This window comes from Littorina saxatilis, linkage group LG2, assembly GCF_037325665.1.
Source record: "Littorina saxatilis isolate snail1 linkage group LG2, US_GU_Lsax_2.0, whole genome shotgun sequence".
In the NCBI taxonomy this organism is placed as follows: Eukaryota; Metazoa; Mollusca; class Gastropoda; order Littorinimorpha; family Littorinidae; genus Littorina; species Littorina saxatilis.
The window spans coordinates 35,429,387-35,442,199 of NC_090246.1; the positions used below are offsets into that span (position 1 = coordinate 35,429,387).

The window sequence follows — 12,813 nt, forward strand, 5'->3', positions numbered from 1 at the left end:
GAAACTATACTCTTGCCTAGTTGGTATGGTGATTGGACGCTAATGGCTGCCTCCTCTTCAACTCGGAAAGACTGTGAAGACTGACACATTTCATTTACTTCTCGCCTTGGAAGATAACCCGTTAGAATGCCACCAAAAGGAAAAAAGGGCAAAAAGAAGGGCAAAGACAAACCAGCTCCGGAAGAAAAGCCCAAAACACCGGAACCAACAGAAAAAGAGGTTTTACTTCAAGACGAGTAAGTCAGAGCAGTGAATCTTCATTTTACATTTTGAGATAACTTTCGTCTTCATGTATGATTTCATTTTCAGCATGGCAGTCAAGGTTTCTTTACGTCAGTTATTTCACATGAAAATGTTGACGCTGTATATATACCCATCTTTAGGGCTGTATATTGCACAACTTTTGGCAGAACAACACTGCGCATAAGATGGTTTAATTTCAGATACTTTTTACTCTGTGTGTCTGTGTGTGCGTGCGGGTGTGCAAGAGTGTGTGTATGCGTGCATGCGTGCGTGTGTGTGAATGAGCGTCTATGCATGTGCATTATGTGTGTGTGCACTGTGTGTGTGTGTGTGTGTGGTGGTCTGTGTGTGTGTGTGTGTGTGTGTGTGTGTGTGTGTGTGTGTGGTCATTGTGTGTGTGTGTGTGTGGTCATTATGTGTGTGTGTGTGTATTCATTGTGTGTGTGTGTGTGTGTGTGTGTGTGTGTGTGTGTGTGTGTATTCATTGTGTGTGTGTGTGTATTCATTGTGTGTGTGTGTGTAAGTGGGTTCATTATGTGTGTGTGTGTGTGTTCATTCTGTGTGTGTGTGTGTGTGTGTGTGTGTGTTGTCATTTGTGTGTGTGTGGTGGTGAGGGGTTGAATCAAAGAGAGAGCACATACAGTGTGTGGGTGTGTGTCTGTTTGTGCAAGAGAAATAAGGAGATGTTTGTAGTTTTAACTCCTTGACTATATGTTTGTGTGTGGGTGTACCACAGTTAATGTATTACAGACACTCGCTCCTTGAAAATTAATGCAGTGTTACTGTTATGTAATAAATATATTTGTATTTCTGTGTGCAGGTTAAATAAAGTAACACAAGACCTTGAGGATGCAAAGACCAAAGTTGGAGACTTGTATCCTTGTGATTTGTTTGTTGACAAATACATTTTTCATTTCATTACCTTATTGCCCTATTTCTGTAAAAATTGGGTGGCTTCCTGCCAGTGAAAAGCTATATTAAGCAACAAGTGGCGCTACCCAGGGGTGTGTGAGATAAGTTGTGATTACCCCTCTGTGTTTCTGGCAGAATTACCAAAGTCTTATTTGTGCCACAGAGGTGGGACATAGATATCATCTCTGTCTACAAATAGAATTGTCCTATGTGCATCCTAGGATATTGTGTGCTAGGTGCTCTACCTACTAAGCTACCAGGCCCCCATTTAATAATTTAATTGTGCTGAGAAAAAAACAGGGGGGGGGGGGGGTATAGGGGGTTGTGATGTGTGTGTGTTTTTATAAGTTTCCATGAGTATTCAAGTTCTCCATTACTTTTACATTGTCATTCACTATTTTTGACTCACATGCGAAGCAAAAGTGAGTCTATGTACTCACCCGAGTCGTCCGTCCGTCCGTCCGGACGTCCGGACGTCCGTCCGTCCGTCCGTCCGTCCGTCCGGAAAACTTTAACGTTGGATATTTCTTGGACACTATTCAGTCTATCAGTACCAAATTTGGCAAGATGGTGTATGATGACAAGGCCCCAAAAAACATACATAGCATCTTGACCTTGCTTCAAGGTCAAGGTCGCAGGGGCCATAAATGTTGCCTAAAAAACAGCTATTTTTCACATTTTTCCCATTTTCTCTGAAGTTTTTGAGATTGAATACCTCACCTATATATGATATATAGGGCAAAGTAAGCCCCATCTTTTGATACCAGTTTGGTTTACCTTGCTTCAAGGTCAAGGTCACAGGAGCTCTTCAAAGTTGGATTGTATACATATTTTGAAGTGACCTTGACCCTGAACTATGGAAGATAACTGTTTCAAACTTAAAAATTATGTGGGGCACATGTTATGCTTTCATCATGAGACACATTTGGTCCCATATGATCAAGGTCAAGGTCACTTTGACCCTTATGAAATGTGACCAAAATAAGGTAGTGAACCACTAAAAGTGACCATATCTCATGGTAGAAAGAGCCAATAAGCACCATTGTACTTCTTATGTCTTGAATTAACAGCTTTGTGTTGCATGATCTTGGATGACCTTGACCTTGGGTCAAGGTCACATGTATTTTGGTAGGAAAATGTGTAAAGCAGTTCTTAGTGTATGATGTCATTGCTAGGTTTAGTTATTTGACCTTGACCCTGAAGGTCAAGGTTATGTAAAGGTCAAGGTCAAGCATGTGAGTCGTATGGGCTTTGCCCTTCTTGTTTTCTGTTTCAAGCACAATTTCGACTGGTTTTTTTTAATTCAACTTTTTCTTCAGTTTTTGTCTTTTTACATTTAGTCAAGTTTTGACTAAATGTTTTAACATAGAGGGGGAATCGAGACGAGGGTCGTGGTGTGTGTGTGTGTGTGTGTGTGTGTGTGTGTGTGTGTGTGTGTGTGTGTGTGTAGAGCGATTCAGAGTAAACTACTGGACCGATATAACATTTTTACATGAGAGTTCCTGGGTATGATATCCCCAGATGTTTTTTTCTTTTTTTCGATAAATACCTTTGATGACATCATATCCGGCTTTTTGTAAAAGTTGAGGCGGCACTGTCACACCCTCATTTTCAATCAAATTGATTGAAATTTTTATAAAGTAATCTTCGACAAAGGCCGGACTTTGGTATTGCATTTCAGCTTGGTGGCTTAAAAATTAGTTAATGACTTTGGTCATTAAAAATCTGAAAATTGTAATTAAAATTATTTTTTTATAAAACGATCCAAATTTACGTTCATCTTATTCTTCATCATTTTCTGATTCCAAAAACATATAAATATGTTATATTCGGATTAAAAACAAGCTCTGAAAATTTAAAAAATTAAAATTATGATTAAAATTAAATTTCCGAAATCGATTTAAAAACAATTTCATCTTATTCCTTGTCGGTTCCTGATTCCAAAAACATATAGATATGATATGTTTGGATTAAAAACACGCTCAGAAAGTTAAAACGAAGAGAGGTACAGAAAGGCGTGCTATGCAGCACAGCGAAACCACTTCCGCGCTATACAGGCTCATCAGTTTCACTGCGTTTTGCACGAGCGGCGGACTACGGTCATTGTGAAAAAATGCAGTGCGTTCAGTTTCATTCTGTGAGTTCCACAGCTTGACTAAATGTAGAAATTTCGCCTTACGCGACTTGTTTGTTCTTCTTGAGGCTCCTTGACAATGATTTAGACGAAATGAAAATGAATGGCTTCTGCAGGAAGCTCAAAAAGTCCGCATTGAAAGTGTAAGTATTTATGTATATGTGGGGATGTTTATTTTATTATCATTCTGGTATTATTTGTATCTTAATTTTTTTATCAAGACCATGAAGACTGTTTTTTATGTTTAAAAATGTCAGTTTCTTTATTGTGAAGCTTTATTGCTTTAATTTTCTCAGACTTCAAAGCTCATCTAAATTGACTTGTCTGATGCTTTTGTAAAGTAAGAGATGTCATCTTCAGCGTCATTCTACAGATTTCAGATGAAGAAGCAGTGTTATCTTGTCATTGTTGAGAAGTCCGTTTCAACGCAGTGTTCTAATGCTCTTCATATTTTGTATCATTCAGCATTTATTTCAATAAAGTCTTATGTCTTGCTTCTAATTAAACAGCATGAGTATATGAGCTACATGGAAAAGAAGACAAGCAAGCGCCAGACAACAATCGTCACCCTTAGCGACCACAACAAGCAAGAAATCAGAAACATCCAGCTTCAGCGCCAAGTCATGGAAGAGGAGTTTGATGAGAAAAGGAGAGGTGAGGTGGACAGAGTGAAATTAATGAGTAGTTTTCAAAAGTTGATTTTTTTTGTGTGTTATACAATTTCAAAACTCTCTGATAGAGTGCATGAACGAGGAACCACCAAAACCAAGACTTTCAATTTATTAATACTTTTATGCTTAGAGTTTTGTTCATGATTGCCTTGGCTTTTACCACCCATGGTTTGTCCCCAGCTTAAAAGAATAATTGTTCATGATTGTGTATCGTCCTTTTTCTCCTGAGAGTCAATAACTCCTAGCTCCTAGAATAAGGACCAGAAAGAAGTTAAAACCAAGGTAATTTTTTCACAGAGAATTAAAGAATGAAACATCACCAAAATCTGTTGCAGCACTCGAGGCCTTTTTGTTGGAAAAGCAACATCTCCTGGAGAAAACCAAGCAGGAACTTAATGACCTTCAAGAGTACAAGGTAATTAATCATGCAGAATTGATTAATGATCCTCGTTCAAAAATCCTTGCAACACACATTTTTGTTTGTACCTACAATCAAACTATAAAGTTGTATTGCATTGCATTGCATTGAATTGCATTGTATAAACAACCAGTGTCAAGTTCTCCCGTCAGAAAGTATATTTCATCACTTTGAGTAGATATTCTATAAAATGATTATGATAACATCCAGCTTTGTCCGGTGTTACATCATAAGGTCCAGCTGTAACTGAAAGTGTCACATTTCTAAACCCAACTCCTCTTCTTCTAAAGACAATGTCACTGAGTTGTGTAATCCCCACGAAAGCGGCGTATGGCTGCCTGAATGGCAGGGTAAAAACGGTCATATGCGTTAAAACCCACTCGTGCAAAAAGCATGAGTGAACGTGGGAGTTTCAGCCCATGAACGAAGAACGAAGAAGAAGAAGAAGTTGTGTAACTAGAATGTATTTTGCAGAATCTTCAAATAGATCAGCTGACGAAAATCAAGGACCTTGAACGACAAGTCCATGAAATGCGAGCACACCATACCCAAACCATTCAACACCTCAAGTCTGACTTCTTGAAGCAGAAAAGAGAATACCAAGTTGACTCCGATACACGCATCCAGTCTTTAGAGCAGAAAGCAAACAAGGTAAATAAAAGTTGGCTTTTAACAGTTTAACATGAAAAAGTCTCACTGAAAAAAATCAACATTTGCATGTACTTTAGAATCGCCATTACTCCCTTTGTTTCCCAGATCTTATTATAGCTTGTGTGTTGGTTCTAAAATGTTAAAGTTTGTATCGTACGATTATTGAATAAAACATTGTTTAAACCAAACAAGGTAAGTGGACTCTTGCATGGCGTTTGCACGATTTTACAAGTGACTTGGATGTTTACAATTTTGTTAAAATACTGTTTCTATAGCTCTGCTTGTATGAATACTCTGTAGTGATAGTTATAAACAGAAAGAGAGAGAGAAGTAGAGAGTATATATATGTGTGTGTGTGTGTGTGTACATTCATGTGTGCGTGTGTTATTTTGCATGTAAACTTTTGCTCCAAAATTTGCTTCTACAGGAAGCCATGCAGTGTCTGACTGACCATACCAGCAGCATCAAACTGGAGAACCGAGCCTTACGGCAGGAGTTACTGTCCCTTATTCAAACAACGCGAGCACTGAACGAGCATCAGAAGGAGCTGGAAGATCAGAGGAGACAACTCCTGAGAGAACAAAACTATGCCACTGACTTAAAGAAACTGAGAGAAATGCGTCAGCAAAAGTCCTTCAAAGGTGTTACCATTGGCGATGATGCCTCAACAGCGAGAGATGAAGTTGCAAGCAATGCTGAGTTGTAAAACTATTGTTTTCTTTTCATAACTTTCTCTCTGGTGTGCAATTATAAAGACTTTGTGTGTTTGTGCTCCATATGTAAATAATTTAGTTATATGCATGATCAGCGATGTCTTAAAAATAAAAATGCACATGGTTCTTCTAGTATAGTTATGCTTTGGTAAAGGGGTTTTAAAGGAAATGCAAGATTTTTTAAATAAGGCAAAGCCCAATGCATGGCTGTAACAATTTTGAATGCCTAAAAAGGCAAGACTATATTTGTACTGTATTTTGCTTTAGTTTAGTTCTTTTACACTATGTTTTAGTATTTTGACATGTTCTTTGTCCTCAGATTTTTATAATTATTTGTAAGGTAGGAGAGCAACAGGAGAGAAGAGGCATCTTGATTGATGAGAAAGGGATACACAATATATGTTTAACAGTTTTATTTTACAAATGTGTTTTATGCATTGTTTATGAAAAAAGGAAAGAGAATACCATAAATTAGACTGTTTTTCTGTGTCAATCAACTGTGGAAAAATAAGGACAGTTAAACAAGTTGCTGGCATGTCACACACACACACACACACACACTGTGACACACACACACACACTGTGACACACACACACACACACACACACACACACACACACACACACACACATCAGCAACAACAAAAATCATTCAGTTCAACTTTTTTATCTAAAATTTTAGTACCTTCTTTTGTTGGACAAGTTTACACAAATTACACTACACATTAGAGGCAATATTTAACAGACATATCACAGACATTACTGAGATCAAAGAAAATACATTTATGATTGAAATTAGGACAGGCAGTTATATGTGTCCAGCAAAAAATTCAGATCTACATGAAAAATAATATCTCTCATTCCAGTTGTGAGTGTGATCAGGGCTTAAGTAATAATAGGCAGTAGATGTCCACACTTTGATTCCTGATACACAGAGACTTCATTTTCAGCTCTACATGATAAACTACAAATTTCCTAAAAATTAGGTTAGATGCACAGGTCAACCCCATTTTAAGGCCCCCCCCCCCTTTTTTTGTAATACCTTATTTTTATGATTTTTTCAAAAACGTAAATGGGGGATTCCACTCTACATAGAGACTTAATTTTTAGCTCTTCTTTATAAACTACAGATGTCTTAAACAATAGACTAGATGCACAGGTCTCAGGATCTATAAAGCCCCGGGCTGTAATTTCAGTTCAAGATGGTGCTGTGGGTTTGCAGCAAGAAAACAAAGGCTAGATAAATCATTCAGAACAACAATTAGCATTGTCTGCATGAGTTTGCCTTAAGTAGTAAACATGCACATAAACTACCAAGAAATTAAGCTGATCATGGTTGTATTATCTTGGACTATATCTTAATAACGTTTTCTGAATTAACTGAAAGGATGTGATAAAGCTTTAATTTCTACCTCAAATCTCCATCATTCTCATGTACGTAAAAAAAGTTGACGAAATTAGTTTTACAATTCGAAAAAACAAGAATGCAGGAAGTTTTGAAGCACAGCTGAGAATGGCTGGTTTGCAGCAAGAAAGTTTTGTTTGAGCTGATCAGATGTTTCACTGAATCATAATATGATACAAACATTTCAAAAAGAGAGAATACATGCATGAATGTTGTAACACTCTTGTCTATGGTTGATCAACTGTTGACTTCTTCAACACAGCTTTATTTTTCCGTCTGTATTGCAGCCTTGTCAAAAAATCATCATTCTTTTCATGCTGGTTAGTTTGGAACATACTGGATGGTAAAACCTGATACAGTATTTGGTCTACCAGTTACACAACTTCTACCCTTAATATCAGAGAAGAAAAAGAAACATGCGCATTTGATTTTAACCGATTTGATGGACATGGAACAGCCTCAAATAAGCTTCATGCTAGTGTTGTAACAGAATGATTGCACTTGTTTAGCATCTGTGCTGTGATTAAAAAGTAGCTGAAAGAGATGGTGTGATCTGTTGTATTCAAGACATTACAGATGTCTTCATCTCATAGCAGAAAACTGATCCATATGGTCTGTATCTGTTATTGTAACAGGACCAAATGAGACAACTTGAGTGTGTAGATGTAACATTTCTAACCTTTAAAAAACAAACATGAAGAAACAAAACAATCATGTTAAATGACAATCACCACTGCTGCACAAGTAACCCCACCAGGAAAACAAATCATCACAAAACACATTGAGACACATCCCCTTTTCCAACTTTCAAAACGTACGATCTCAGAAAACTTGAAACGCATTCACACATGTACATCTTCCATCAAAATCATAAAACAGCATTCAAATCAAATCAAACCCTGGCCCATCAAATTCAACCCATTCCATTTGAAAACAACACCACTGCCCATGTGAAAGTAGAAAAAATATCAACTCACAATCTTTAAACTCAACAAAGCTTTATCTTAAACCATTCCGACACACAAGCAAGTCTCTGGAGTACCGGTAACTTACACTGCAATGTCAACCTCAAACTCACACGCCTCAATCAACCATGGACAATCAAAGTGAAAATTACTGACATGACCACAACCATAAGTAAACGAATAAGTATAAATACATGTTAACCAAATAAATAAATAAGTATATAAATAACTAAATACAAAATAAACACACAAAAAAGGAAAGAAAGTAAATAACTGAATAATTAGATACATAAATGTACAGGTAAGTAAATTTAAATACATATGACAGGGATGTTTCTTGGGCTTACTTTCGTCAGCAAAATGGCCATAACATTTTTGCAAATGTTCAGAAGTTGAAGGCAGTCCTTGGTATGCCCTTACTTCCAGCGTGAAAACAAGTTTGACAAGTGCCAAAATGAGGCAAAGAATTCGGCAATTTGAAAGAAATGTCAGCATTTTGCCAACATGAAACAACATCTACATATGGAAAAGTCTACAATATACATGTTATGTATAGGAAAGTACATGTAACCAATTAGACAATCATCATCATGAATGCACAAACTGTACAAAGACTGATATTCTTCACATAGAATTGAACATAAAAACAATTCATTCGATTTATTTAACAACATGACAGCTGAAGAAAAAGTCTGTATCACAAAGACCTCAAAATAAAAACGAGATAAGTTACATCTTAAGATGTATTGAGCATATTCGTCTAAATACAGGTAACATGTCTGGGGAAAAGAAAACAGATGGAATGTCCATGTAACAAAAATACAGTCTCTAAAGAGACAGGGTCTTAAATCGAAAATTTTATTGTAAATTTTCATTTAATAAATATACCTACCCGAATCACATGTAGCATTGACACAATCGGAGATGCTAGGTTCTGAAAAGGCTAACCGTCTAAGGGAAGCAACCCCAACCACAAAAAGTGTAAACGTAGCCATGGTAATGACCATACACCCGGGGAGTTACCTCCCATCGTGCATGCCATGTCACTACTGCTACTGAACACGTGGCTCATATCATTCGACCTAAAGAATAAATTCTCCAAATCAAAAGCGGGGTTGGCGGGAGGGAATATACTATGTGATTCGGGTAGGTATATTTATTAAATGAAAATTTACAATAAAATTTTCGATTAAATTACATATTCCTACTCCGAATCACATGTAGCAGATTGCAACAACAAGGCGGTGGGAAAGAAAAATCTAACTCACTCAAAAAACCTTGCCAAAAACCTGGACCGCTGCCAAAGAATCAGGGCGGTCCCAGTGGGAAAGAAAATCTAACCCACTCAAAAGCCCTTGCCAGGGCTGGCCCACTGCCAACAGGCAGTGAGGGAACCAAGGAAAGTCCTGATTGACAGCCGAGAAGTATCTCAGGCAAAGCGAAAGAGACAACCTCAGAGATCCAGAAAGCTGTGCTCAGCACTTCTTCCAATCTCCTAGCCGTAAAAAACAGCACAGGAATAGACCCAAGCCTTGGATTAAAAACCCTGGCGAGCCAAGGGAAAGACAAGCTTCCCCCCCCCCCTTTTATTGGAAGGAAATGCTAATGTCCTGAGAAGATCCGTGCGTAAGGTTGTCCCCTCAACTGAGAAGGACGAACCCCCGCGGTGACCTTAAGACAACCATGCCAAAGTCTGCAAACCTTGGGATGTAGTAAAGCCCAAAAGGCTTGTGAGAAAGAAGTCAGCTCAAAATAAGAGTGACCAATCCCCACGAAAGAGCGAGAGAGAGACATCCAAGCACTAAGTACCAGAGTCCACCTCGAAGAGAAAACTCACAAATAGAAGGTCGCCAGTCATCCCCTACCAGTCCCTGCGAACGCAGGGAGAGAGGTAGCACCCGACAGCAGCCACTTACGACTGTGCGTAAGCTACCGGAAGTGAGGACCCACGGTGGTCAAAAACCGATGTGACTGGCAACCATAAACAAAATGGCTAAAAACCAGAATGTTCCCAAAACAGTCTGCTTGAAGGTAATCGAGAGTGAATCAAAAACCGAAAGCAGAAAACCAAGACTGGTAAACGTAAACCGTGAAGCCAGCCAGCCATAAGACCCCCGAAACCAGAGTTCTCAGGGAAAAAACAGGCAGTTAACTTCCTAGCCAAATCAAGAGCCTACCTGAGTTTGGCCAGAAACCCAGAGCGCGTCTGTCCCTGTCTGAAGACAGAGTCCAACGCGGAGAAAAACGGACAACCGCCCTAGACAAAGTTGCCTTTTGTAGCCGGGCGACTGTAAGGAAACCCGACCCAACGGACGTCATCCGGACTCGCCTCATACTAAGATGAGGAAGAAGAGAGGAAAGGCCCAAGACTGAAGTCACAGGAACCAAACCTTAACTAAACCTCTGCCCGAAGGAGAAGAGTAGCCAAAACCTGAGAGAGAGGAGGAAAGCCACAAAGAACTACTCCTCAAACATCCATTGTCCAAGACAATGCCCCCTCAGGAAAACCTGAATGTTACTTCCGAGGCCAACTCAAGTGAACCTTAAGTTTGGACGAAACACCAGAACGCGTCTGATCACTAGAGAAAGACAGAGTCCGACTCGATGAAAGACAACAAGGACCAAAGTCCGAACGTTTGTGGCCAAACAGGGGTAACCTGAAGCCAGAGAACCCCACAAGCCACAAGAAACAGGAAGGCAACAACCACCATCGCCGCAACGTGGAATGGCTGTTGCCCGGCCAAGGCTGCCTATTGGCTGCCAGCTTAGCTTGACCAGAGGAATGAGCATGCTTCTGCTAAGCATGTTTCTGAGTATGCTAGCCCTACCTTCCTTAAACCTTTGTAAAGCAGTCAGAGACCTGGTGATCTCTACTCGACTGAATCTCTACTGCAGGCAAAGTTTAAGCGACTCTCTTTGACTGTTCAGGGACTGAGAACGCGAAAGAAACGAGTCCCTCCGACACCCGCCGTACGAGCGTAGAGAAGGAAGGGCAGCCTCATCTGCTCCATGCTCACCCTAGCAAGGGCTGGCCAACAGAGTAGAGAAAGGAGGCAAGTTCCAAAGGCTGAATAAGCAAGAAGGAACAAAAGGTGAAGCCCGTGTAGCCGAAGCCAGCCAAGGCTGAGCATGTTCCGGAACTGAACCATAGTAGAAACAGCGGCAGAACCAAAACACTAGAGATACCACCTTCGGGAGGAGATGGCCTAGCCAAAACCTGCAACCCGTGGTACCTACAAAAGGTGACTAAGGAACCGGAAGTAGAAAAAACATCCTATCTTCACGGAACGGAAGTCCGACATCGACAACAAAGTCAACCAACAAGGAAGCCACCAATGTCGATGCACCCAAGGGAAATCCTGAGCCGAAGCTTGAGCTGCGACGGAAATCCAGAACGTGTTCGATTGCTGACTAAAGACTGAGAACCAGAATAGCTCAGCTACGAACGCAAACCGAAGTCACAGTTGCTGGTGGTAAACTGATGAATGAGATGACCGGAAACCGGAAAACCATCCAACCGGAAAAAGACCTGACTTATCCCCCTACTGACGGTCGTGAATAGGGGAAACGTCCAGGGCCACCCGAACTGACTAGGCAGTAAACGCAACACCCAACAGGTAAAGTGAAGACTGCCCCGGCTGAGGCTAAAAGCCTAAATGCCCGTAGGCCAGCCGCTGTTCCTCACCCACCGACCTCCGAAGGAGTGTCAGGAAGAGGAGAAGTGTATCCGAACAGAGCCGGAAATGCAGCAGACAAAACCGCAAAAAACGGAAGCGAAAGATGCATAGAGTAGACTGAGGCCGGAAGCCCGAACGCCCGTAGGCCAGTCCTCTGTCAACTCCAGTCAAAACCGCAACGTGTACTTGAAATGGAGGACTTATGCTTCCAGTAAAACCGGAAACACCACGCCGACAACGGCTGCTGCACTGGTGAAACACAAATGCCCACGACAGAACAAGAGTGAGACAGACCAGAAGAGGACTGGGGCCGGAACCCGAACGCCCGTAGGCCAGTCCTCGATCAACCCCAGACAAGCCACTACGTGCGCTTGTGATGGAGAACCTATGCTTCCAGACAGGAAGTGTAGGAGGCCGAAGCCCCGCCCGGGAAAACCTTCGACGTGACCTCTGCCGCAGCTTAGAGGACAGCGTTAAGCCTTTTTCCCAATAACCAGCACGTGTGGAATCGCTGACGACAGACTGAATGTCCGACACAACCGGCGAAAAAACCGAAGTCCACGTACTGGTGGAAGGCCGGTGAAACGGCATAACCGGAAAACCGGAAATCCGTCCCCCCCGACGTCGTCCTAACTCATGCCTCGACCAGGCTAAGAGAGAGAAGACGGCAAGTCTGCAGCCGCAGGCACCGGAACGGCAGTCGACGCGACAACCGAAGGTTGAAACGCTGACTACATCGGCCAGAGCTGAGACACCACCTGCCCGAAGGGCTGGCGCTGCTCCTCAGCTACCGACATCCGGGAGGAAGTGGAAGCGAAAGGAGCAGTAAATCCGGGTGGAGCCGGAAAGCACCAGACGAGACCGCGAAAAGCGGAAGCGCCGAATGCGAGGACGGAGGCCGGAAGCCCGAATGCCCTAAAAGGCAACGTCCGGTCAACCCCGGAAACGACCACAGCGGGTGCGTACGTCAGAGGACCTATGCTTCCAGCGAGTGCCGGAAGCGCAGCGCCAGAAACGGCTACCG

At 41.3% G+C, this 12,813-nt stretch overlaps 1 protein-coding gene across 1 annotated transcript; it reads left to right on the top strand.

Annotated features, from left to right (window-relative positions):
* Positions 1-25: 25 nt before the first annotated feature.
* LOC138958851 (coiled-coil domain-containing protein 166-like) lies at positions 26-6,218 on the top strand. Its single transcript, XM_070330153.1, has 7 exons — positions 26-236; positions 1,064-1,117; positions 3,378-3,432; positions 3,799-3,943; positions 4,296-4,375; positions 4,853-5,029; positions 5,457-6,218. Exons 1-7 carry the CDS (start codon positions 127-129, stop codon positions 5,733-5,735), a joined length of 900 nt encoding a protein of 299 aa, XP_070186254.1. The 5' UTR covers positions 26-126; the 3' UTR covers positions 5,736-6,218.
* The last annotated feature ends 6,595 nt before the right edge of the window (positions 6,219-12,813 follow it).

Excerpts from the sequence above, each read along its gene's own strand:
- LOC138958851 (XM_070330153.1), top strand. The coding sequence starts at position 127 with ATGCCACCAAAAGGAAAAAAGGGCAAAAAGAAGGGCAAAGACAAACCA. Across the intron at positions 1,118-3,377 it reads AAGACCAAAGTTGGAGACTT|ACGAAATGAAAATGAATGGC; the intron begins GTATCCTTGTGA and ends ACAATGATTTAG. Across the intron at positions 3,944-4,295 it reads GTTTGATGAGAAAAGGAGAG|CACTCGAGGCCTTTTTGTTG; the intron begins GTGAGGTGGACA and ends AATCTGTTGCAG.